This window comes from Thalassophryne amazonica, chromosome 20, assembly GCF_902500255.1.
Source record: "Thalassophryne amazonica chromosome 20, fThaAma1.1, whole genome shotgun sequence".
Taxonomy (NCBI): Eukaryota; Metazoa; Chordata; class Actinopteri; order Batrachoidiformes; family Batrachoididae; genus Thalassophryne; species Thalassophryne amazonica.
The window spans coordinates 59,348,869-59,373,782 of record NC_047122.1 but is presented as its reverse complement, the minus strand read 5'-3'; the positions used below and the strand labels follow the sequence as shown (position 1 = coordinate 59,373,782).

General features: G+C 41.7%; 2 protein-coding genes across 2 annotated transcripts; one reads left to right on the top strand and one right to left on the bottom strand.

Moving 5' to 3' along the window:
* Positions 1 to 5,676: 5,676 nt before the first annotated feature.
* LOC117501523 (coagulation factor XI-like) lies at positions 5,677 to 13,127 on the top strand. Its single transcript, XM_034160414.1, has 7 exons — positions 5,677 to 5,789; positions 6,412 to 6,515; positions 6,622 to 6,784; positions 10,829 to 10,944; positions 11,023 to 11,155; positions 12,592 to 12,783; positions 13,004 to 13,127. Exons 1-7 carry the CDS (start codon positions 5,677 to 5,679, stop codon positions 13,125 to 13,127), a joined length of 945 nt encoding a protein of 314 aa, XP_034016305.1.
* Positions 13,128 to 19,648: 6,521 nt separating this feature from the next.
* Positions 19,649 to 24,491, bottom strand: heyl (hes related family bHLH transcription factor with YRPW motif like). Its single transcript, XM_034161563.1, has 5 exons — positions 23,994 to 24,491; positions 21,961 to 22,027; positions 21,771 to 21,854; positions 20,860 to 20,941; positions 19,649 to 20,765 (listed from the first exon to the last, which is right to left on the bottom strand). Exons 1-5 carry the CDS (start codon positions 24,071 to 24,073, stop codon positions 20,065 to 20,067), a joined length of 1,014 nt encoding a protein of 337 aa, XP_034017454.1. The 5' UTR covers positions 24,074 to 24,491; the 3' UTR covers positions 19,649 to 20,064.
* Between the last annotated feature and the right edge of the window lie 423 nt (positions 24,492 to 24,914).

Below are 24,914 nucleotides of genomic sequence, written 5' to 3'. Positions count from 1 at the left end.
TGGCCTAAAGAAAAATGGAGGAATATTTTGTGGACTGATGAGAGTAAAATTGTTCTTTTTGGGTCTAAGGGCCGCAGACAGTTTGTGAGACGACCCCCAAACTCTGAATTCAAGCCACAGGTCACAGTGAAGACAGTGAAGCATGGTGATGCAAGCATCATGATATGGGCATGTTTCTCCTACTATGGTGTTGGGCCTATATATCACATACCAGGTATCATGGATCAGTTTGGATATGTCAAAATACTTGAAGAGGTCATGTTGCCTTATGCTGAAGAGGACATGCCCTTGAAATGGGTGTTTCAACAAGACAATGACCCCAAGCACACTAGTAAACAAGCAAAATCTTGGTTCCAAACCAACAAAATTAATGTTTTGGAGTGGCCTGCCCAATCCCCGGACCTAAATCCAATTGAGAACTTCTGGGGTGACATCAAAAAAAGCTGTTTCTGAAGCAAAACCAAGAAATGTGAATGAATTGTGGAATGTTGTTAAAGAATAACAGCTGAAAGGTGCCACAATTTGGTTGACTCCATGCCTCGCAGATGTGAAGAAATCATGACAAACTGTGGTTATACAACTAAATAATAGTTTAGTGATTCACAGGATTGCTAAAAAAGCAGTTTGAACATAATAGTTTTGAGTTTGTAGCGTCAACAGCAGATGCTACTATTATTGTGAACACCCCCTTTTCTACTTTTTTTTTTTTTACTAATAACCCAATTTCATAGCCTTAAGAGTGTGCATATCATGAATGCTTGGTCTTGTTGGATTTGGGAGAATCTACTGAATCTACTGGTACATTGTTTCCCATGTAACAATAAGAAATACACTCAAAACCTGGATTAATCTTTTTAGTCACATAGTACTACTATTATTCTGAACACTACTGTAAACCAAAGCACAACAAATAACTGTCAAACATGGAAAACAGAGAAGATGCAGTGAAACATCTAGTTATTCATAAAGTCCAGTGTTCATGTGAACCGATTGTCCAAACAATCAAGCAGTAAAGAATATTGACTCCTGAAATGGAACACAATAGGGTTCATCAGTTGACAGTTCTGATTTTTATGACATCTCCGAACATCCCAGTTCATCAGAGTCCACCACGTTCTCCAGGGTGCTGCCAGTCCCCATTGAAGGCACGGCCATTTACACGATCAGCATGTCCCAACAGACGGCGCTCCATGGGTCCACACATCATCAGGGGTGGATTTATGGCAGTCCCTGTCAGCACAGTAGCTCTCCTGGGTCATCGTTGGTGGTCGTCGAGTCTCTTCACAGAATAAAGCAGAAAACAAGTCTGTGTGAGACAGAATTCTTGCTGGTTGGTAGGGGGTCAAATACTTATTTGCAGCAGTAACATACAAATAAATTATTTTAAAAATAATTGTGATTTCTGGATTTTTTTTTTTTTTTTTTTTACATTATGTCTCTCACAGTGGACATGCACCTAAGATGAAAATTTCAGACCCCTCCATGATTTCTAAGTGCGAGAACTTGCAAAACCGCAGGGTGTTCAAATACTTATTTTCCCCACTGTGTGTGTGTGTGTGTGTGTGTGTATATATATATATATATATATATATATATATATATATATATATATATATATATATATATATATATATATATATATATATACGAGGGCTGTCCGTAAAGTATAGGTCCTTTTTATTTTTTTCAAAAACTATATGGATTTCATTCATATGTTTTTACGTCAGACATGCTTGAACCCTCGTGCGCATGCGTGCGTTTTTCCACGCCTGTCGGTGACGTCATTCGTCTGTCAGCACTCCTTGTGGGAGGAGTCGTCCAGCCCCTCGTCGGAATTCCTTTGTCTGAGAAGTTGCTGAGAGACTGGCGCTTTGTTTGATCAAAATTTTTTCTAAACCTGTGAGACACATCGAAGTGGACACGGTTCGAAAAATTAAGCTGGTTTTCGGTAAAAATTTTAACAGCTGATGAGAGATTTTGAGGTGAGACTGTCGCTTTAAGGACTTTTCACGGTGCGAGACATCGCGCAACGCTCTCAGGCGGCGTCATCAGCCTGTTTCAAGCTTAAAACCTCCACATTTCAGGCTCTATTGATCCAGGACGTCGTGAGAGAACAGAGAAGTTTCAGAAGAAGTCGGTTTCAGCATTTTATCCGGATATTCCACTGTTAAAGGACATTTTTTTAATGAAAGACGTGCGGACGGGTCCACGCGTCGGGACGCAGCCGACGCGGTGCGGCGGCACAGGAAAAACACCTCCGTGTTGATAACCATTTGTAAAATCCAGGCGGCTTTTGATGGCTTTCAGTGGAGTGAGTATATGAGAAATTGTTTAACAGCTGGACATGTTCCAACTTGTCCTTAAGGCTTCCAACGGAGGTGTTTTTCCTGTGGTGGAGCGTCGCGGCGGCTGCGAGCCGACGCTGCAATCTGCCCGCACGTCTTTCATTTAAAAAAATCTCCTTTAACAGTGGAATATCCGGATAAAATGCTGAAACCGACTTCTTCTGAAACTTCTCTGTTCTCTCATGACGTCCTGGATCAATAGAGCCTGAAATGTGGAGGTTTTCAGCTTGAAACAGGCTGATGACGCTGCCTGAGAGCGTTGCGCGACGTCTCGCACCGTGAAAAGTCCTTAAAGCGACAGTCTCACCTCAAAATCTCTCATCAGCTGTTAAAATTTTTACCGAAAACCAGCTTAATTTTTCGAACCATGTCCACTTCGATGTGTCTCACAGGTTTAGAAAAAATTTTGATCAAACAACGCGCCAGTCTCTCAGCAACTTCTCAGACAAAGGAATTCCGACGAGGGGCTGGACGACTCCTCCCACAAGGAGTGCTCACAGACGAATGACGTCACCGACAGGCTTGGAAAAACTCACGCATGCGCACGAGGGTTCAAGCATGTCTGACGTAAAAACATATGAATGAAATCCATATAGTTTTTGAAAAAAATATAAAGGACCTATACTTTATGGACAGACCTCGTATATATATGTATGTATGTATGTATATATATATATATATATGTATGTATATATATGTATGTATATATATATGTATGTATATATATGTATGTATATATATGTATGTATATATATATATATGTATGTATATATATACGAGGGCTGTCAATAAAGTAACGGTCCTTTTTATTTTTTTTAAAAACTATATGGATTTCATTCATATGTTTTTACGTCAGACATGCTTGAACCCTCGTGCGCATGCGTGAGTTTTTCCACGCCTGTCGGTGACGTCATTCGCCTATGAGCACTCCTTGTGGGAGGAGTCGTCCAGCCCCTCGTCGGAATTCCTTTGTCTGAGAAGTTGCTGAGAGACTGGCGCTTTGTTTGATCAAAACTTTTTCTAAACCTGTGAGACACATCGAAGTGGACACGGTTCGAAAAATTAAGCTGGTTTTCAGTGAAAATTTTAACAGCTGATGAGAGATTTTGAGGTGATTCTGTCGCTTTAAGGACTTTTCACGGTGCGAGACGTCGCGCTGCGCTCTCAGGCAGCGTCATCAACCTGTTCAAGCTGAAAACCTCCACATTTCAGGCTCTATTGATCCAGGACGTCGTGAGAGAACAGAGAAGTTTCAGAAGAAGTCGGTTTCAGCATTTTATCCGGATATTCCACTGTTAAAGGAGATTTTTTTAATGAAAGACGTGCGGACGGATCCGCGCGTCGGGACGCAGCCGACGCGGTGCGGCGGCACAGGAAAAACACCTCCGTGTTGATAACCATTTGTAAAATCCAGGCGGCTTTTGATGGCTTTCAGTGGAGTGAGTATATGAGAAATTGTTTAACAGCAGGACATGTTCCAACTTGTCCTTAAGGCTTTCAACAGAGGTGTTTTTCCTGTGGCGGAGCGTCGCGGCGGCTGCGTCCCGACGCGCGGACCCGTCCGCACGTCTTTCATTAAAAAAATCTCCTTTAACAGTGGAATATCCGGATAAAATGCTGAAACCGACTTCTTCTGAAACTTCTCTGTTCTCTCACGACGTCCTGGATCAATAGAGCCTGAAATGTGGAGGTTTTCAGCTTGAAACAGGCTGATGACGCTGCCTGAGAGCGCTGAGCGACGTCTCGCACCGTGAAAAGTCCTTAAAGCGACAGAATCACCTCAAAATCTCTCATCAGCCGTTAAAATTTTCACTGAAAACCAGCTTAATTTTTCGAACCGTGTCCACTTCGATGTGTCTCACAGGTTTAGAAAAAATTTTGATCAAACAACGCGCCAGTCTCTCAGCAACTTCTCAGACAAAGGAATTCCGACGAGGGGCTGGACGACTCCTCCCACAAGGAGTGCTCACAGGCGAATGACGTCACCGACAGGCGTGGAAAAACTCACGCATGCGCACGAGGGTTCAAGCATGTCTGACGTAAAAACATATGAATGAAATCCATATAGTTTTTGAAAAAAATAAAAAGGACCGTAACTTTATTGACAGCCCTCGTATATATATATATGTGTATATATATATATATATATATATATATATATATATATATATATATATATATATACACATATATATATATATATATATATATATATATATATATATATATACTGCCGTTGGGATCTCAACGTCGGCATCTCCTTCTGCCTTTCTGTCGTATTCATTCCATGATGAGCTGGATCAGTGCCTGCTTGTTTGACTCATTTGACAAGAAGTCCTCCTTTTCCCCAACAAAATTTGTCACCTCTATAATGTTCACCTTGTTTGCATTCAGCTTTTGACTTCGCCGCTGATGACTGTTAAACACAACAGCTTCAACCCTGACGTTGACACCGCTTTCGATGTTTGCACAGTTGATACTGTAAGCTCCTTTTTCTCGAACCACCACGGTCTCCTCACAATCCAAATCCTGTTCGCATAAAGGATGGGTTTCGTTGCTGGCTGACCTCACAGACGTGAAATTAACAAGATTTTATCGACATTCTGGCCTCCTACAAACACCGTTTTCAATACTGCTTATGTAATTTGTACTTTGTAATTTGTACAGATGATACCATTTAGTCGCTGAATGCATCAATCAGTTGTGCAAACAGAGCAAAAGTACAAATATCAGTTGTGACAAACATTTTTTTGGTTCACTTGCAGTTGCAGAGCTGCCACCACAATTTTCATTTGGATCAGTTGGTTCTCTGTTTTGAAGATGAACAAATGTACAATTTTACTGGGTCTCCTCTACCTCATCGGGCTCTCTTTTTGTGAAGGTGCGTATACAGTGTTTAATTCTACATCTGTGGCATATTAGTGTTCAGATCATTTGAAATAAGATTCTTTTAACTGACTGTTATGTTGGTGTTGAAAAAAATGAGGTTCCTCTATGGGGTATCTGAGTTTAAACTTGGGCATCTGGTGAGGATTCCCCCTGGTCATCTCCCTAGGGAGATCTTCCAGGCACATCCAACTGTTGGAGGTCCTGAGGAATACCATTGACAGTTTCTGAAGATTATATATCTCAGCTGGTTTGGGAACACCTGGAAGAGTTAAAGGATTTTGTTGAGGAAACATCTGGTCTCAACTTCTTACTCTGCTGCCACTGTGACCTGGACCCAGATAAGAATCAGTAATAAAAGAACGAGAAACAGTCCCCCCCCCCCCCCCCCACATCTCTAGCATGTAATTGAGAACTTCATGAAAATGTGGAGTTCATAGGAGGAATGGTTCAATTATTCTACTCTCCTGATATTGAGCATTGTCGTCACCTGTGCACGGAGCACCACGCCTGCAAGTTCTTTACCTTTATTCGACCCGACTCGACAACCGATAACAGGTAAACCCCAAACTGGGCATGCACACCATACATGAGATCTGTGATTTTAAAATAATGCCTCCACTAATCTCAACCTTTTTGGGTTTTGGATTCTGGTTACCTTCCACAATCCAAGCTTTGAAAACTGAAAAAACTGAAAAATACAGCTAATTTCAAGTTGCATGTAATTTTAACCACACCTGCTCCTAATTTCCAACATGCATGTGATGATGATGTTAGCTGTGATAAGCCAAGACATGTTAAGGCGTGCAGCAAGTGGAAGCAAAATCTATATGACATTAGGAAAAAAAATAATGTTTTGATCTGTTGCATCAACATTAACCAAAATTGAATCCATTTGTTGTGATTATACTGTGCTCCGTCCTTACTGACTGATTGTTAGCTGTGACCAGGGGTGCCGAAAAGTGGAGAATAAGGAGAAAGATTGGAGGGGCCAGTGACTGACAGGGGCCCAGAGAGGACCGAATACAGTTATAATACTGACAAAATAATATAGGGGGTGGCTCAGTTAGGTTTTTTTTTCCATGGGGCCCGAAATCCCTGGCGGCACCCCTGGTTGTGACTTCTGCCTACTTCCTCGATGTGTCGCTGACCTCAGTAAACCTTCCTGTCTCTCCACCAGGCACTTCTACTGCTACATGAAGATGACTGGCTCTGGAATTCCCAGTGATCGGAAGCCACTGCTGGGTGTCACTTCTGGATTTTCTCTCAAATCCTGCAGTCCAAGTCCTTGTATGCAGCGTTCAAACATTTTCAATGATTTTTATTTCCTTGGTGAAGGTTTGCATAACCAACTCTTGCTTTTTGTGGCTTTTTTTCCTGTTGCAACCAGTAACTTGTGTGTCTCAGGTGTACCAGAACGTGGACTTCTCCGGAGCCGACTACAAAACGCTTTTCATGCCAGATTATGAGGAATGTCAAAGAATCTGCACACAAGAGCCCGTGTGTCAGTTCTTTACATTTGTTAATGAAGACTTCACACCACAGAACATCAGGTAAGGCAACAACACCTGACCCCAAGCGTGGAACTTTCTTCACTAATATACATAATAACAGAAATCTTAAATTCAGAATCAATAGCCTTTATTTGGCAAATATCCACAACAATACAAGAAATCTGACTTTGGTTTGAGCTGTACTCTCTCTGTACAGAATGTACAAATATACAATAAACACCGAATAATTCATAGTAAAAAAATGTGCAGGTAAAATAAAATGTGCAATAAGAAAAAAAAAGTGTGAAACAGACCAACAGATATTCATATATTCACATTGTAGTACTATGGTACTACAATGGTATGTTGCAGGGTACCTCTGATATAACCATGGTACATAAAATGATACTGTCAAAATACCATGGTTACACCACCATAATACTGTATGTACCACAGTACTGGGAAAAAAGGGCAATCAAAAATACAGTTTTTACAATACAGATTTATAAGTAAAGCATAAATAAGTACCAAACAATTCTGACTAAACTGAAGGTTATGCTTAATACACTTATGCAATCTAAATCATACGTCAGCATGGTTTTCGTTTTCACTGTTATGCTGACGATGTCCAGCTCTACATTTCTACCAAATCCATCACTGCTTCAACTCACTCCACTCTTACAAACTGCTTACTGAGATCAAGTCTTGGATGCAAATGAACTTTCTCAAACTCAATTGTGACAAGTTTGAAATAATCATCATCGGTCCCAAAACGCTCACCCGCACCACCCACAATTTCTGCCTCAACGTTGATAACTCCATCCTGTGTCCCTCCCCTCATATCCGCAACCTTGGAGTCATCTTTGATACCAACCTGTCTTTTGAACACCACATCAATCACATCACTAGAACTGCTTTTTTCACCTCAAGAACATTGCCCGTTCCATCCCTCACTCTCCTTTCCTGCTGCAGAAACCCTGATCATGTCTTTATTACATCCAGGTTGGACTACTGTAACAGCATCTTTTATGGTACATCTTCGAAAGTCCTCAGATTCCAGTACATTCAAAACTCAGCTGCTCGTTTGCTCACCTACACCTGTTCCCATCAACACATCACCCCTATTCTTAAGAACCTTCATTGGGTTCCTGTCCCACAGTGGATCCATTTTAAAATCCTTCTTGTTATGTTAGGGGTCCAGATGGAACCGGACCAGTACTTGGTGATGGACTTACATGCTGAGAGCAAAGAATAGAACTGGTTATGAACGAAAAGAGGTTTATTTACAATAAACAAAAGGACAATGCTGTGTTGGTTAGACGGCCCACTGAGTGGAGAGTCAGCCCACTCGTAACTGTGGAAATTAGGGTGCTGCAGGTTTCCGTTCTGGAGCTGGGACCAGGTGGGACGCACAGAGCAGAGGACAGGAACTAGGAGAAAGATGGTGAGTGACTGCGCTCGTAACACTGGAAACCTTTAACAATTCACAGTTCACTGAAGGCTTAAAACAGAAATTTTCACAATTCATGAATATCTTCAGAGGTCAAGTGCTGCACGTCTTGTGACGCAGTTCCAATTAAGCAGGACTTAACTTTAGAAAGGACTTTACGTTCTTAGTGGTGCAATATCAGAGTTCATACAGTTCTTGGAACATTTCTTGCATACAGTTCTTAGTCATGCACAGTCACTGGCAGGAATGTGTGAGAACAAAATCCCACAGAACATGAAGGAACTTAACTGTAGTGGGGTAGAGCTTTGCGCTCGGAGCTGAGAGCCAGACAGCTCCAAAGTGACGTGGTGCAGATAACCGTGGAGCCAGGAGTAGATGCAATGTGGAAGCCGCGCAGGATAGTGTCTGGGAACAACAGGAAAATCAACACCATCTAATACGGGAATTAGAGTTTGCCACGTTACCTTGAATATAGCTGGGGGGAAGCTCCGTCATCAGTGCGCATGGAAGTGTCAGGAAAGGCGAGGTCAGAATCTCAGACAGAGAATCTGGCTTCATGGCAAGAACATCGAAAAACCAAGAATCCAGCAGTGAATAAGCTGAAAGCCTGGGTTTAAGTAGCCCGCTGCTGATCAGCCGCTATGCACATCAGGTGTGTGGATAAGCCACTTATGCTTGTCAAGTGTGTGGCAGTGATAAGCAGCAGGTGTTCCTCAGCTCAGAGTGCGCTATCTGGGGGAAAAACTCACAAACTACACTCAAGGTTAAAAACAGACAGGACAGGGAGGCAGACAAAGGAAGACCATGACACTTCTCCTCGCATACAAAGCCCTCAACAATCAGGTTCCCTCCTACCTTCCTAGCATGTTTCACTGCCATACTCCTTCCCATTGCCACCGCTCCTTTGATGCCAACCAACTGGCAGTGCCACTCAGGACCAAGCGGGACAGAACCTGAGTTCATCTGGAACTCTCTCCCCAAACAGATTCATGACTATACCAATCTGTCCACCTTCAAGACTCAAGTTAAAACCCATCTTTTTAGATGTGGTTTTAATTTGTGATTTTATTTTTAATTTTTAAAAGTTTTTTTTCCTTTGTTTTAAACCTATAAAGCGTCTTTGAGCATTGTTAAAAGTGCTATATAAATCAAATGTATTAGCTATTATTAGTGCTGACACGCCAAGCTAGCTTAACGAACACAGCCATAATTACCTCCGCCAAGGAGGTTATGTTTTTGGTCACGTTTGTTTGTTTGTCTGTCTGATTGTCTGTTTGTCAGCAGGATAACTCAAAAAGGTTTGAACGGATTTTGATGAAATTTTGTGGAGTGGTTGGAAATGACAAGAGGAACAAGTGATTAAATTTTAGTGGCGATCCGGTTCACGATCCGGATCCTGATGCTAACGTGGTTGCATGTCTATGGCATTTTCAATGTTAAAACTTAGCATTAAGCAGTTGTAGCTGTCATCACGTTTGGGTGCATTTTTTTTCAAATTGTAATATTTCTTAAATTTATTTTTGTTTATATATTAACAATCTAATGATTATTATATACAATTTTAGAGAAAGAGACAAAAAGAAATAGATCACTGTGCCAAGGAGGGAATCTCTTTAGGGTCAGTGACCCTATGGCCTTGTTTAGAGAAGTGTTTCATAAATGTTAAAAAATTCATATATTTGCAGTTTAGTTGAATAATAAATTGAATTTTGTCTCTTATTTGTTTTTGTCTATAAGCACATGCAATCAGTGCTCAGATGACAGTAGCTTCTGGGAAAGGTGCAAGTTGCAATAAACTGTGATGCCAAGCGCTAAGGATACATGCTATCCAGTCACAGCAGATGAAACTTTTTTTTTACTACTGAGCAAACATCATTGTTAGACTTTTTTAGGTTCAATGATTCCATGGCGTGTAGATGTTATGGCGTCAGTGACTCCATGGCCTTGGCGGAGGTTTGCACTCTCAGTGCTTCTAGTTATCTTTTCAGTTACCTTTATATTCTGTTAGCTTTATATGTGGTTACATTTACATCTAGTTAGTTATAGTTGGGAAGCCTTAATAAGTACCAAAAAACAAAAATTATGAATTAACTGCATATTGTGCCTAATACACTTGTGGAAGCTAGTGCCGCAGATGCCAAGCTAGCTTAGCGAACATGCCACTGTTAACTTTTCAGTTACCTTTGTATTCTGTTAGCTTTATATGTGGTTACATTTACATCCAGTTAGTTATATTTGGGAAGTCTTAATTGTAAGTAGTTATCTTTTCACTTACATTTATACTGTGTTAGGTTTACATTCAGCTAGCTTTTAGATTCGGTTAGCTTCATGTTGACTTCATGGTGGTGTAGTGCTCAACACCATAAACATCATGGGTTTGGTTCTTTGTTTGTGGTGTTTCCACAATGTTGCTGTGTGTTACTTCACTTTCACGATCAAAATATGCACATTGGGGAGCCAACTGAGGACGGTTACCGGGGTGTTGCTAAGGTATCATCATCCCCATGGGTTTGCTGTAACACACACCAGGAAACATCAGACGACTTGCTTGCTGAAAAACTGCATAATATCCTCCTGATAAAATAGTTAAAGCAAACACCTGTCTTTGCTGTACTCTCCCTTTTTCTACCTGTGTTATCTTTTTGCATTTTCAGATATAAGTGTCACCTTAAATTCAGCTGGACTGTACCAAGGACCCCAATAGTAAATGCAAAAACCGGTGTTGTGTCTGGGTTCTCACACAACATAAAAAGTCCGAACACTGGCAAAGGTGTGCAAAAATTGTAGTATTGGCAAAACCTCCAGGTTGTGTGTGGTCTTGTGCTGTAGTATTTTGTGTGTTTTACAGCATGTGAGAACAAACTGTTTCCGAGCACTGAGATCACAGGAGACACCTTCGAAACTCTGCCTGCTGCCTCTCCTGAACACTGTCTCAGTTTGTGCTCCGCTCATCCTCGCTGTACCTTCTTCTCTTATGTCAGGTACCGTTTTGTGTATATAGTGTCAGAATATTCAAAATTTTATCAGTGTTGTTATGGTCCAACTTTTGGCTGTTTTTCCATTGTGTTTAGTGTCAACTTCAGTTGCCAGTTGAAGAGCAACACGGAAAACATGGTGCACGCAGCTAAACAAGGCGTCACGTCTGGGTTATCAGCAAGCTAGATAATAGTACGTATTTTCCAAAAATCTAAAACTGACACTGAAAGGTGACACATTGGGCCCAATGCAAGAACATTTTTGTAAATTTCTTGTACCTTTTTGTAACTATGGTCTTGTAGCATTCAACAGTCGTTCTTCCAGCCAGAGTAACAACCTCCAGTGCTGAGAAATGAAGCCAATGTGGAAGTGTCTGTGGGTCCTTCAATGGCCACTTGATGCTGGCTCCTAAAGGGAGTCACCCACTCTCAACACCCATGTTAAAAAGCCCAATTTTACAGCAAAAATAATCATGTTTACAACCTAGGATCACAAAAAAAAAAAAGAAAAGAAAAGCTTTGTTCTACTTTTTTGTATATTTTGCTATAACCTTTTCATGAGAATAGGCTGTTTTATTACAAATAATATGCCATGTTTACCAGTACAAACAAATGTTTTAAAAAGTTGGTGCTCCAGTACAGTACCCACAGATAGGTCACCTTAGCTACATTGATGATGGCTAATCAGGCCATCTGCAGGTCATAGCTTTAATACCTGCATCTCAGCTGTTCATTGTGAAACTCAACCACCACCCAGTCCACAAAAATATATGTTAAATTAAAACTCCTGAGCCAAGTTACATAGCCTGATAGCATTAGCTAGCTTAGTAACTAAGAGCAAGGTGGGTGTGTTTGGGCTTCATTCATCCAACAGTGGTCATGCCGATCTTGCCCACATTATAATGTCAACGTAATTCTGAAAAAAAAAAAAAGCAAACAATGAAATTAGGACATGTAATTTATGTCGGATTTTTAAGATAAAATTGCTACAAAGTAATTAAAAATTCAATCATTCATTAATACATTTATTGATTTCCTGTCACTTATCTGGGTACAATTCACAGAGGCAGCCATCCAAGCAGCTCTTCCCATGCTTCCCTATCCCTAATCAATCAATTACTAAAAAAACATTTGGATGGCAGCAGAGTATTTGTACCACTCCAACTACAGGTCTGGACTTGCTCATACATGCGAATAAACTCAAACTTCAATAAAATTGGACAATGGGGGAGGTTTTTTCAAATCGCTCATACATTTTCCAACCAATCTCGTTACTACGAGTGCTTTATTTCATGAAGCCCATTGAACCACGTGAACGTTTGAAACATTTCGTATTTGGTTGCTTTCGCCGATGACACTCTTTATTTAGTCTTTTGACACAGGTGACACCACGTCGCAATCGTCACAAAACCTCATATTACCTTGAGTTTGTTTGAAACTAGTAGTAAGTGTAAACACGACTCTCTGCCAACAGGCTGGGTTAAGGTGGCTCAGGAAGGAGTAGATTTCCAAGGATCTGATTTTAAATTTGTGCTGTTGGATGACGCCAACAAATGCCAGGAGAGTTGCACCCGCGATTACAACTGCCAGTTCTACACCTACGTCAAAACAAGCTTCTCTGACAGGACTTATTGGTACAGTATTCATGATCTGCTGCACAAATTGAACCTACAAAATGGGACTTTTAGGTGCAGCTCAAAACTATTCAGAAATCCTTTAATCAAATATTGATTATCTATCGGGTATTATTGTTGGTATAGTACGATTGTCCCATTTTGTAAATTCAAAACAAGGCATTTTTCATTACGATATTGCTCTCCGATTTAATTTTCTTCTGATGTTTTTGTCCTCTAGGCAACACTGTTATTTGAAGCGTGTCGTCACAATGCCCGCTCCCCCGAAAGTCGCCAAGTTGGCCAACCTTGTGTCCGGATTCTCACTGAAGAACTGCAATGTTCCCCCGGTGGGTGCTCATTGATCACATAATCAATAAAGATTAGCTGGAAGCAAACTGCACAGATGAGTTAGCCGACTATTTGAAGCAGGTATTCCTTTAACCTCCAAGATGGTTATTTTTTTAAACTTGTGTAAACTGGTTGATTTAACTATTTGTAGGATTATTAAAAACAAACAAACAGACAGACAAACTTCTGAAGATTTATTTATTTATTTATTTTTACTTATTCAAGTCGTGGAACATGAGCCATAAGAAAACCTTTACATTTTGGACAGATCCAGGACTAGATACTGATTCAGGATTGTTTTTCGCCATTTCTTGAACCGCTGTCTCAACAAGAAAAAGTGATGGAACAATTTGAATTGATTTTTTAAAAAGTTATTTCAACTTAAAGTTTATTTAAGCTAATTAACTCAGCTGAAAGTTAAAATAACTAAGTTGAAATAACTTAAAAAAATTTATGCAAACTGATAGATCAGTTTTTCTTGTTGAGACAGCGTTTAGAATGTAGATTTACATTCTGATGAACAAATTTTCAACGTTCTGTTGCCCTGTAAGATCTACATTGATGTCTTTAAGCCTCTTTTCTGTGTACGCAGCCTTGACAACCTGTTACGTATTAATTTCTGTGGAAGTTTCCATCTTGTCCGATGTATGTGGGTTCGGAATTTGTCTCATGTACATTGAATTATTATTTTTTTTACTTTTGTACTGGATTTTGGAGAGAAGCTACACTCTTGTCAGGAAGCTAGCTATGCTATGCTAACAAGCTTTGGGCAGCTAACAAGCTAACGCCTTTAATTCCTTCACTTGACTGTTGTTGGCTGAATAGTGTAGCTGTATAAGTTACAAGAAACTACTTCAGTTCAATTCTATTTATTTATATAGTGCCAAATCACAACATAAGTCACCCCAAGGTGCTTGATGAAGGTAAGGTCTAATCTATCTATATATACACATACATACATAAATTAATAATATTTTGCACTACATGTTTTGATACTAGAAGTTCGTAAACTAAATATAATATGATATATGGATGGTTGGACAATATTATAATATCCATCCAATGGATGGATATTATAATATTTTAAAAACAGCTCCAGCCAACTCCTGCCTTTCTCTGTTTAGCCAATAGATGGCAGTGCAGTGTACAAAAAAGTCACTCATCTTCAACCCCTCAGGGTCACAAGAAGCCTGTCCCAGCAGTCACGGGGCGTGAGGCAGGTTACACCCTGAACAGGACACCAGTCTGACATACAAACAGTCACATTCACCTTGTAAATCTTGAACATTAAAACTAACTTTAAATTTACATCTAAGCAGTAATAATGAATTCATCAATCAACTATATGCCATACTCTGTAATCAGATTTTTTTTTTCTTGCAGGTGTAAATGTCACTTTAAAGCTGTACTGCCTTTGTTTTTTTTTGTTTTTTAAGATTTAAGTCATAAAAATAATTTTCTTTGGCACCAGTATAATTTTATTCCCTAACATTTAAATAAAGGAATCATATGTCATTGCCAATATGATCAAAATGCATGCTGTCTGGAAATAATTTAGGGGGAGAAATTCAAGCAATCAGATGCCATGACCTACATTTGGTAACAACATTATAGATCATGTGATCTGCACGAGGGATTTTGAGAAGGACACAGCGACAGCCACTCAGAGTAAAGAAAGGCAGCGTGATGTCAGCTGGCTCCTCGTTCGAACAAAATAAACCAAGATGTTTTAAAATGCTCAGAAGTAGCTTATTTCTGTGTACAGTAAACTTAATGTTTCTCATATGTTTTGTCAAAGGTAGTGAGACATAAACATTTCTAAATTTAAAAACACTGTTTTTGAAACCAGATAACACCTCTGAAGTGATTTACAATCTTGTGGATGTTAGCGTGCACGCTATGGGAACCTGCATTAAGCAAGTGGGTCAGGTGACAGGTAATCTCAAAACCTTATGCACAGACATGCACTTCCTCCTGCAGTTCATCTGCCGGATGGCATGAACTTTTTGAAGTTCGACTATCCAGGAGGGACTCTGAGTAGAACCGCTGCTTCTTCGCAGCTGAGGTAGTTAGGTCATCTGGTGACGATGCCCCCTGGTTGTCTCCCTAGGGAGGTCTTCCAGGCACGTCCAACTGAGAGGAGGCCCCGTGTAAGACCCAGGACATGCTGGAGGGAAAATATTTTCCAGGTGGCTTGGGAACGCCTCAGGATCCCCCAGGAAGAGTTACAGGACTTGGCCAAGAATAGGAAAGGATGGAATGAGCTTCTTGGTCTACTGCTACCACAACCTGGACCCGGAACGGCGGCTAAAAATTAATGAATTATGTACAGCTCACAGTATGACTTGGATGTTAAATAGAATGAATAAGACATTTTTTAATTTGATTCAGTAACTTTAGCCAAACTCAAAACTATCAGATTGGTGCACCCCTGGTAAATACAGTAAGTCCTCAGTCAACCTATCGGTTAAAGATGGATCAGAACAAACTTTGCTTCCTTTTATGCTAATGGCTGTGCAAAGATCCAAAACTGCCAGTACTGCATCTGTTCAAAGACCTTCTCTGAACATCCCCTGTCCCCCCAAAAGTCTTGAAATGTCTAGTTTCTCCATTTGGACTTCTGTGCAGTACATGACGCATACATTTTAATGTCACACACTAAGTCTAATAAAATCTTGGTTGTAATCACTGGCTGTGTTGCTGGTTGTTTCTTCACCTAGTTTTCAGGGTTTGTTTGTTCCACTGCTGCCATTTCCCTCCAAACAAATGCTCCCACTGCTGCTTCCCTTAATTCAGCACGGAGTGAAGGAACATAGCCTGCTGGCTCACAATGCTGTTCAAAACCTTCACCTGTAAATACACATGGTAAGTTTCTTGTAAAATGTCATGGCCAGCTGTAAACATTAAATGGAACAAAGTGTTGTGACTGACAAAAACATTGTAGGACAAATGTGCTTAATTCACTGTACATTTAAGTACATGCCTGAAAAGCACTTTGATAGGGTTTGGCAGGATTGACCCCAAAAATGCAGACATTCACCAGACAGGTGTACGGGAAAAAAGTCAACGGTTTGTTTACCCTGTGCTGATGAGTCCAAAGGTATTGAGCAGTCCAAACAGACAGGAGCACAGAATGAGAGTCAGCAACAACACCAGGGTAAGTAGATATGCACAAATGCAGAAAAAACTAACCAAACAAGAATGCAATGGAACAGAAAAACCCAGCAAGTGAGGACCACACTGTGACAAACTTAACTAGTGACAGAGACGAGTAGACGAGTGACAGGTGGTGTGATTGGGACTGTGAAGCAGCTGTAAGGGAGAACCAGTGACAGAGACACACACACAAACACACACAGTGCTGACAGAGTGACACAAACCACAAAGAACTCTGGGGGTGAGTAGAAACAAACACATACCATAACTAAATACCAAACTACAAGGGGAACCACAAAGTAACAAAGTCCCAAAACCAAGGAATAAAAGCTAAAGTGGAACTGAAAAATAACTAAAGCATGCAAAACAACACAACTAACAGATAAGACACAGTCAGGGGCAGACCACAACACACAGGAACATACAAGACAGGCAGCGTTGCCAGGTCTGCGACCCCCCTTCCCCCCAAAATATTTGTGTTTCTTTTGAAGTGTTGTTGCTGCCTATTTTTGGTCACTGTTTGGGTAGACATATTTTGCACAGATTACCTATCATCTATTAAGAACAACCATAATACCTAACTTGTGTCACCGAATCCAACCTCAAGATTCTTTAAAGTTTTGGCATGGTATAATCAACACTAGCAAGTTTCGTCACAATCCAAGAAGTCCTTGTGGATGTGGTTTGGCAGGGACATGTTTTGAGTTCTGGTACTGGGCTGGTTTGAAGTTGCTCCAAGCAACCCTACACACAGCAAGTGAGCAAGTGGCCTGTAATTTGTTAATAGTGTTAATTTATTTAACTTACACCTTTTTACATAACCAGTAACTGCATGAACAAATGGAGTATGTGGTGTGCACTTACATGGCCTTCATACTTTTGGGTACGTCAGTCTGTGCCACTGTCCTTTTTTTGGGCAGTGCCTTCTGTGTTGAATTTAGAATGCACTTGTACTGAGTCAGATGTTACTGGGCACATTACCTGGTTGTTGGCATGCTTATATGGTCAGCACCTCTTCGTCTATGAGCCAGTCATCAATTTAGACCCAGTTGGTACCACATGGGGTGATGAAACAGCACTTAGAGTCCAGCCTCAGTGTACCATGGCCTACAGAAAAATGTATGATAACCATCCGAGGGTGGTAGCTGTAGCCAGCTAGGGGCCAGTGAACAATTACACAGAGGTAAAAATGGTTCAAGAAATTATCTCCACCTACAGGTTGTCTCATGCGCATCATGCAGTGGAGAACACATTTGGAATCTTGTGTCAAAAGTAGTTATTTATAATATATATTGTAATGGATTGGTAAAACAGTTGCACTTTCATTCCTTCTGATGAGTTAGATAATGTATCTGTAAAATTATGTTTATCATAGATGTAACATCACGTCATAACAGTTCAGATGCCCTGCGTGCAGTGACACACAGTAACACAGTGTTTTCGAGTTGAGTTGCGCAATGTTCACAACTAGTTCACAAATTAATGCATGCCAGAAGTTTTGAACATTTCAAAATTTTCTTTGCATAGACATGCAGCCACGCACAGTTTACAACAGTTTACAGTGTGTTTTGCGTGCCAGTGCACAGATTCAATTTGTGCAAGTGTTAGGTGCCTTAACCCTATTCCTATCGTTCTATCAGTTTAATTGATGTCACTGTACATTTAACTTTAAAAGTTTCTGTCCCTATATGTCACCACTATTTGTCCAACAAGACTCATTCTTGAAAACAGGGAAATGTTTGGCACTGACTCTGCACAAATGCATAAAAACATTTAAAAGTACAAAAACACATACTGTTTTGTCACAAATAAAGTTGTATTCAGTTGATATGTTGCATACAAACAGAGGAAAAAGGGTGAACTACACCTCCTGAGATCAGGACGGGTGTCTTAAGGGGGACTTTTGCCAAAAAAAAAAAGAAGCTGAATTAGTATTTAAGTGACATGCTATTGATGTTTGTACCGAAATAAAAGCCCCAGGATCTCTGAGTTCTTTGTAAAGCCCTGCGCCTGCACACTTCCCACTTCCTTCCTTCTTGCTCCTTCCAGTCTTCTCCCTCCCCCGTGGGAAATAAGTCACATGACGACTGTTGCCGTCTTCTCTCGAAGCTGCAGCAGCGACTCGACTGTCTCCTCCCGCTCCGAGGCTCCGGGCCAGTGCCAGCATGTGTCTGTGTGCCTGCCCCCTCCACAAACATTCCACCACCATACTGTCCATCCGACCACCAGCCGGCCTCGCACGAGAGCCACGCCGCCACCGCGGTTCAGTCCTGACGCCAGTCCTGAAGACTTGCATATTGCAGCTTGCACACAACACCGCAAACAAAACACTCAGGGCACATGCAGACACACACAGGGCACTTGATATTGGCTTAAGCGCACACGAGCACCACTTGCTCAAATAAACAATATGCGCTTTGAAGAATGCGCACATTTGGAGACCGCAGACCACAGATATTGCATCCTGACATAGATCAAAGCATGCTGTGATAGTAAACACACACACACACACACGCACACACACACACACACACACACACACACACACACACACACACACACACACACACACACACACACACACACACACACACACACACACGAGCCTTTGGAGTTGGCTCATACTTCTGGAGCTCTTTTGGTGATGCATGGCACAAATATGCTGATCGTCTTGAGAAACAAGTCATTATAATTGTCATTTTTAATCATTTGGGGTTTCTTAGGCGCGCACAAGACTTTTAGTGGTTCACACCATTTCTCTTCCTGCACTTTCAACCTTCAGTCCGTCTCATCCCCCCGCCCCGCCCCCCGACTCTATATTCCCTTTCTTGTTGAAAGTCTCAATTCAAGTCAACCACAACCCTACAGATCTTTGTTTTCCCTCTGTGCGCAGCCACACTTTTGCCCTTTTGCTCACTGCATCCATTGTTGAGGAGACAGCGGTGCAGACGTATAAGTGTGGGGGGGCGGGGGGGAGATATCCGCTGGTCTACCGCAAGATTGGAAATCGAGACGGCCAAGGAGAGGAACATCCATCGACTGATATGAGCTTAAAGTAAATTACAGAGTCCTGTCAATTAGAGAGCAAAGCGATGAGTCTGTTTGCCTCGCCGTGGCATCCCAAAAACATCACCAGCTTCCACCATATTTATCCTCTACAGCCACAAAACCACAGCTCTCATCAGACATCAGCGGAGACAGCTCCGATATGGGGTCGGTGGTTATGGCTGGAGAACATGCAAGCGCCATTTGCAGACGTGTGATACGCATAAGCGATGAACACGTCGTTTTCAAGTGTTCATCAAAGCGGTTAAAGTTTCTCTGCGGTGACATGCAGCCCACACTCAGAAAATTCACTCAGTAAAAACATGGACAACGGTGAAGGCACTTAGTGTTTTATAAGGAGATTTGCAAAGTATAATCAAAAGTATAATACGAAAAGAAAAAAAAAATCACAGTTAAAACATCAGTTAGAACTCAACGTCTCGGTTGAGAACTGCATATGGCTCCATTGGACACGTCTGTGTGTGCATTTGTCAAGCATCTTCACAAATATAAATTTATCCAAAACTTTTTTTTTTGTATCCATCCACACTACTCATCATTCTTCCATTAATCTTTCTGTGATTATCTGAAGTTTTTCCAAGTCTGTTATGGCTTGTAAAGTCTCTCAAAAGCAGATGCAATCATCAAACGTCAACTAATTCTTCCTGCCAAGGTGTCCTAGTTGCTACACGGTGCGCACTGGTGCTCCATTGTAAAAGTCTGTTTGGAAAACAAAACTGGGTTTGACCCTCAGAAAGCTCCAATCTCAGTGCTCCATCCCTGGGCAGACTTGGCTGATCTAGCCAAGCCTCTTCGCTGTGCTGTGGGAGACCCCAAAGGAGCGAAAGGCCTGAAAGAAATTTGCAGAGGAGAAGAAGTGGATGATGATGAACTAGAGGAAGAGGAGGAGGAGGAGGGAGAAGAAGAGGAAGGAGTGGGGAGAGGAAGAGGCGAGGCTGTGGAAGTGCTGTGGGGAGATGGTTGGTTTGGTCTGTGGGCAGCAGAGGGGGCTAAGGCCTGGGAGGGTGTGAGGGTGGGCACCCTGTGCACGGCGGTCAGCGCAGTGGGTGTGAGGAGTGGTAGTGTGCCCTGCTGGCAGCCAGTCAGGGGGGCGTGCCGGAGAGAGGTTGGTGACTGATAGCTCCCAAGCAAGGCCAGATCCCTTCGCCCACTGGGGAAAGTGGGTGAGGAGGAGGCTGGAGAGGAGTGGGAGATCTGAGCGAAAGATGCCCACGGCCAAGGAGAGAAGGGCAGGACGGAGGCTGGATGCGACTGCAGGAGGAGAGGGTCGAGCTCGCTTGCACAGTGGGACAGGTGGGAGACCAGGCGGACTCCAATCGGATCTGGAGACTCCCCTTCCAGGGAGCTGAGGTACCGCACCACCTCCCCGACACACTCCCTAAATCCAAGCGTCCTGTAATCGACCGCCAAAGCCCTTGCATCAAAGTACCCTGAAAGAAAAAACAAGGAATGAAAGAACAATTTAGCATTCTGGATCTTCTTGTGTCACTGTGTCACAGAGAACTGCACCAACTGGTTCCTCACCTTTACCCCCCATGGCATGCAAAAGCTTGAGGTGGTCCACAGTCATCTGCAGAATCTCCGCTTTCTCCAGCTTTGATGATCCCTGAAGAAAGAATGACAGACACCATCAAATCTTAAAGTTTTTCAAATCTAATCTCAAAAAGGTCTTTTACTTTCTGTAGCAAGGATAAATCAGAAAATGAAATATGTTTTTACTAGATTAGCTAGTATAGATTCTTCTTTGGATACCTTGCAGAGCATTGTTCTTATGAGCAGGAAGTCCGGTGTTTGAACCCTACCGGAGCCCCAAGCGTATGCCACTTGGTTACAATTGCCATTGTTGGCAGTATGTGCCAGATGGCCATATGTAGTTATAAGTGAAGGAACTTAATGCTTTAAAGTACCTGTGACCTAGGGACAAGGTCAAAAAAATGGCAGGGAGATATGTAGGAACGATAAATCCCAATTGAAATACGTTCCTACTAGTTTGGCTAGTATAGATTCCTCTTTGGATACCTTGCAGAGGATCGGTTTTGTGAGCAGGAAGTCTTGTGTTTGAACCCTATTGGAGCCCCAAGTGTATGTAACGTGGTTACAATTGGCATTGTTGGCAGTATGTGCCAGATGACATATGTAGTTACAGGTGAAGGATCTTAATGCTTTAAAGCACCTGTGACCTAGGGACAAGGTCACAAAATGGCGGGAAGATATGTAACAAGGTAAAATCCAGACTGACACATGGTTTGGTTAGTGTCGATTCCCCTATGGCAAACTTTGTAGCGCAACACTCTTGTGAGCTTGACATCTGGTGGTCGAACACCAACAAATCCAAAACAATATGCCACCCGGTTATTTTTCTCATCCAAATAATGGCATGAAAACACCTAATAAGAAATCCCGTTCATGATTTTTTATTGCAGTTAGCGAACTACCTGCTTCTCAAAAGCACTGGGCACCAGCCTCCTGAGCTCCGACAGGCTGTGGTTGATCCGGTCCCGGCGCCTCTTCTCTATGATCTATATGTGACAAAGAGCAGAGAGATGAAGAACTACGAATTAAGATCCTTTCAAGTTTTTGGCAAACCTGACACAGAAACGCAAGTCCAGCTTTTAATCCACTCACCCCTCTTCTCTTCTTTCGTGCAAGAACCTGCGAAGCGGTGCCAGGGGACATGGACCCAGTGACGGGGCTGCACGATAGACACACACAAAAAGAGAGAATGTGGCATTGGCACAGACAGAAACAGGATAACTCTTGCATATTGTTGTTATTACCATCCCTAATATGACACAGAGGCACGATGGCACGTCATATCCCCTCAATTGAATTTGCGTACAGAACAGCGTAGGAAAACGCGGGAGAAGAGATTGTTTTTGGTTTAATGCATTTCTGGACATTATTGTCAGCGAAACGTCATGCTGCTCTTCTTTCCATCTGAAGAACGATGATTATATGGCCGCCCGAAGGCGATGTCGTTCGCTCGCGCGGGGCTCCATGCGGTACGTTGGGGGGCTCCTCTTAGCTTCTCGGAGTTTGCTCAATATGGATCGTGTTTGTTTGGGAACTCTAAACTTTGTAGGCCTGGAAAGAGGCTGACAGCTTGGAGACGCCTTCAAACCTTCCCAACGAAGACGTACTGCATTGGAATTTGATTACATTTCAGCGTGCAGGCTGCCAGCTGTGTGTTTTTGTTTAGGTCTCACGTTTGAAGATGTGGTCTTAAGAAGGGCAGTGCTGTCTTCTGTTTGCATGTTGTATGGCAATTTGATTTACCCAAACCATCTTTGGTATTACTGGCTTGCTGGGTATTTGAAAGTGATGTAACTAGTTTTTGCTGTACATACTTTTGTTTAGACGCACTGCTTCAAATAAATGCCAGTGAATATTCTGTTTGAATTTTTGTTAAATTCCAGGAAAGGACGGCGGTTAATGCACCTAAAATGCAAAAAGTTATGAGGAGCATGAAGTTTGCAGAATTTTACTTCATGTCACGTTTCCTGCAGGTCCTGGGCTTCAAAAGATTTAGATAAGCACACTTCCTTATTATTACTACTATTATTAATATTGTTTTTCTGCATATAATTTTATACAAGAAATTTGCATTAATACGTATAAACTGACTGCCTTAATGTCACATATTTCCTGCAGGACTTGAGCTTCAAAATAGGATTCAGATAAGCACACTTTCTTATTATTACTGTTATTATTATTGTTTTTTCTGCATAGAATTTCATTCATGAAGTTTGCATTAATATGAACTGACTGCCTTAATAAAGTTTCTGACCGTGAATGATGCCACTCATATGAAGCAAAATCAATAACTTTACACTATGGATATTGCATATTTAAGATTATAGTAAATAATTTCAATAATTATAAAATGCATCTTATATTTAAAATTAGGTTACACGTTCTCACTGCCTTTTTAAAACAAAGCACATAGTCAGTGATGAACACAGAGAGAACATTTCCATTATTTGCAAATTAAAAAGTACAAATTTTGTTTGATATTTTTGTATTTTATTAAAAAAATGTGCATAATCCTTTGTTGTGAAAACATGTAAAGAAAAATTTAAATATGTATGTATGTTGTACATGTTTCGAATGTGTCGAAATACCATCATTTTATTGTTTCGCATTGAGATACATAAGAAAATGTTGTTATTTGGACACATTCTAAATACGTGCAGCTCTATTTGCATATTTAAATCATATAAATCCAACAGACTTTTTTTCAGTATAATTCTAAACGTATAAAGCATGAAAACAACTTGATTTTTACTGCTGCTGCTGTGATGTGACCTAACTTAAAGTTACGTTTGGGTTTGTTAGGAGGTGTGTGAATTACTTTTCATGCAGGCAAAAAGTAAGTAAGTGCAAACTTTGGTGTTATTTTTTTATTTTTTTTTACAAAGTATTGGAATTTTGCATTTTGCTCGATACGCTGCGCCAGTTTTTTTTTTTTTTTCCAAGTTAAAAACAAAACGTTTCCTGCAGCTTTTCAAATGATGTTAAATTTTCACTGCCGGATACGTGGAGCCACCGATTGCAGCGTGGAATTACCCCACCCCCACCCCCCACCCCCCCCCACCCATGATGCATGATGGGACAAAAAGTTTTGAAATGATCTGCAGGTGTGTTTGGCAGACGCTCACCAATAACTGTCTTCTTGTCCCACGTCAATAAACTCGTCTGTGTCCGAGTCTGGGGAGCTGTAGTCCTGAGGTCTCTTCATATCTCCTTCCAGTTCTGCCTGGCTGATGGACGGACCGATGGACGGACGGATGGATTTTGGAGCGGATGGGATGGGGCTCCTTTGCTTCCCTCTGGACACAACGGTCACCCTGCGTGTCCCTCGCTCGCTCGGTCTCTCTCACTGTTGCTTATAAAGATGTCCCGAGTCCCCACGTCACTGTTTTGTTGTTGCTTGTGTCCTCTCTCCTTGTGTCTGTGACTCAGCCGTGCCACTTGACAGACCCCCACCCCCCCAGGGCCTATGACAACTAAGAAAATCCACAAGTTGCTTCAGTCTTTTACTCTCCCGCTGGCATCCAATCACACTCCCTCTCCACTTCACTCTCTCTCTGTCACAGTCACCCAATGACAAGCGGGACTTTGGCAGTCGGGGTAGGGTTGCCAGTTTTGGCTCCCCACCCCACCCTCGCCTCTTCTCCCTGTCCCTCCTCCAGTCCTTCACCATGCCCTTCCCTGACTTGTCGCTCTACTCCCGCCGTCATCTTTTCACCCCCTTTTTTCTCAGTCATCCTCAGTCAATTATCCTCATCTTTCTTTTCTCTTCCTTCTCTTTCTCTTCCTCTAACTACACTCCTTCGTAGAACAATGGCAGAGGGACAGGGAGACGTGAGGACTGTGGGAATGATCGCCTGTGAAAATACTTGATACCTCCTAAGACTGTGTGATTCTGCACAAATCACAGCTCTCACACAATTACAGGTGAGTATATCGTGACAGGCCGCTGCGTGACTGTTTGTGAGGCGTACGTGCAGAGAGGGAGCACTAAATATCGTAACTTACGTGAAAACACCACAAATGAGGTTGGGGAGGTGACGGTCTGA

What these genes read in the sequence shown, in the direction of transcription:
- LOC117501523 (XM_034160414.1), top strand. Translation starts at nt 5,677, where the DNA reads ATGGTTCAATTATTCTACTCTCCTGATATTGAGCATTGTCGTCACCTG. An exon ending in GACTCGACAACCGATAACAG is followed by an intron (nt 5,790 to 6,411) that starts GTAAACCCCAAA and finishes TCTCTCCACCAG; the next exon opens with GCACTTCTACTGCTACATGA. An exon ending in AAGTCCGAACACTGGCAAAG is followed by an intron (nt 10,945 to 11,022) that starts GTGTGCAAAAAT and finishes TGTGTTTTACAG; the next exon opens with CATGTGAGAACAAACTGTTT.
- heyl (XM_034161563.1), bottom strand. Translation starts at nt 24,073, where the DNA reads ATGAAGAGACCTCAGGACTACAGCTCCCCAGACTCGGACACAGACGAG. An exon ending in CCAGTGCTTTTGAGAAGCAG is followed by an intron (nt 20,942 to 21,770) that starts GTAGTTCGCTAA and finishes TTCTTTCTTCAG; the next exon opens with GGATCATCAAAGCTGGAGAA. An exon ending in GCATGCCATGGGGGGTAAAG is followed by an intron (nt 20,766 to 20,859) that starts GTGAGGAACCAG and finishes TTTTTCTTTCAG; the next exon opens with GGTACTTTGATGCAAGGGCT.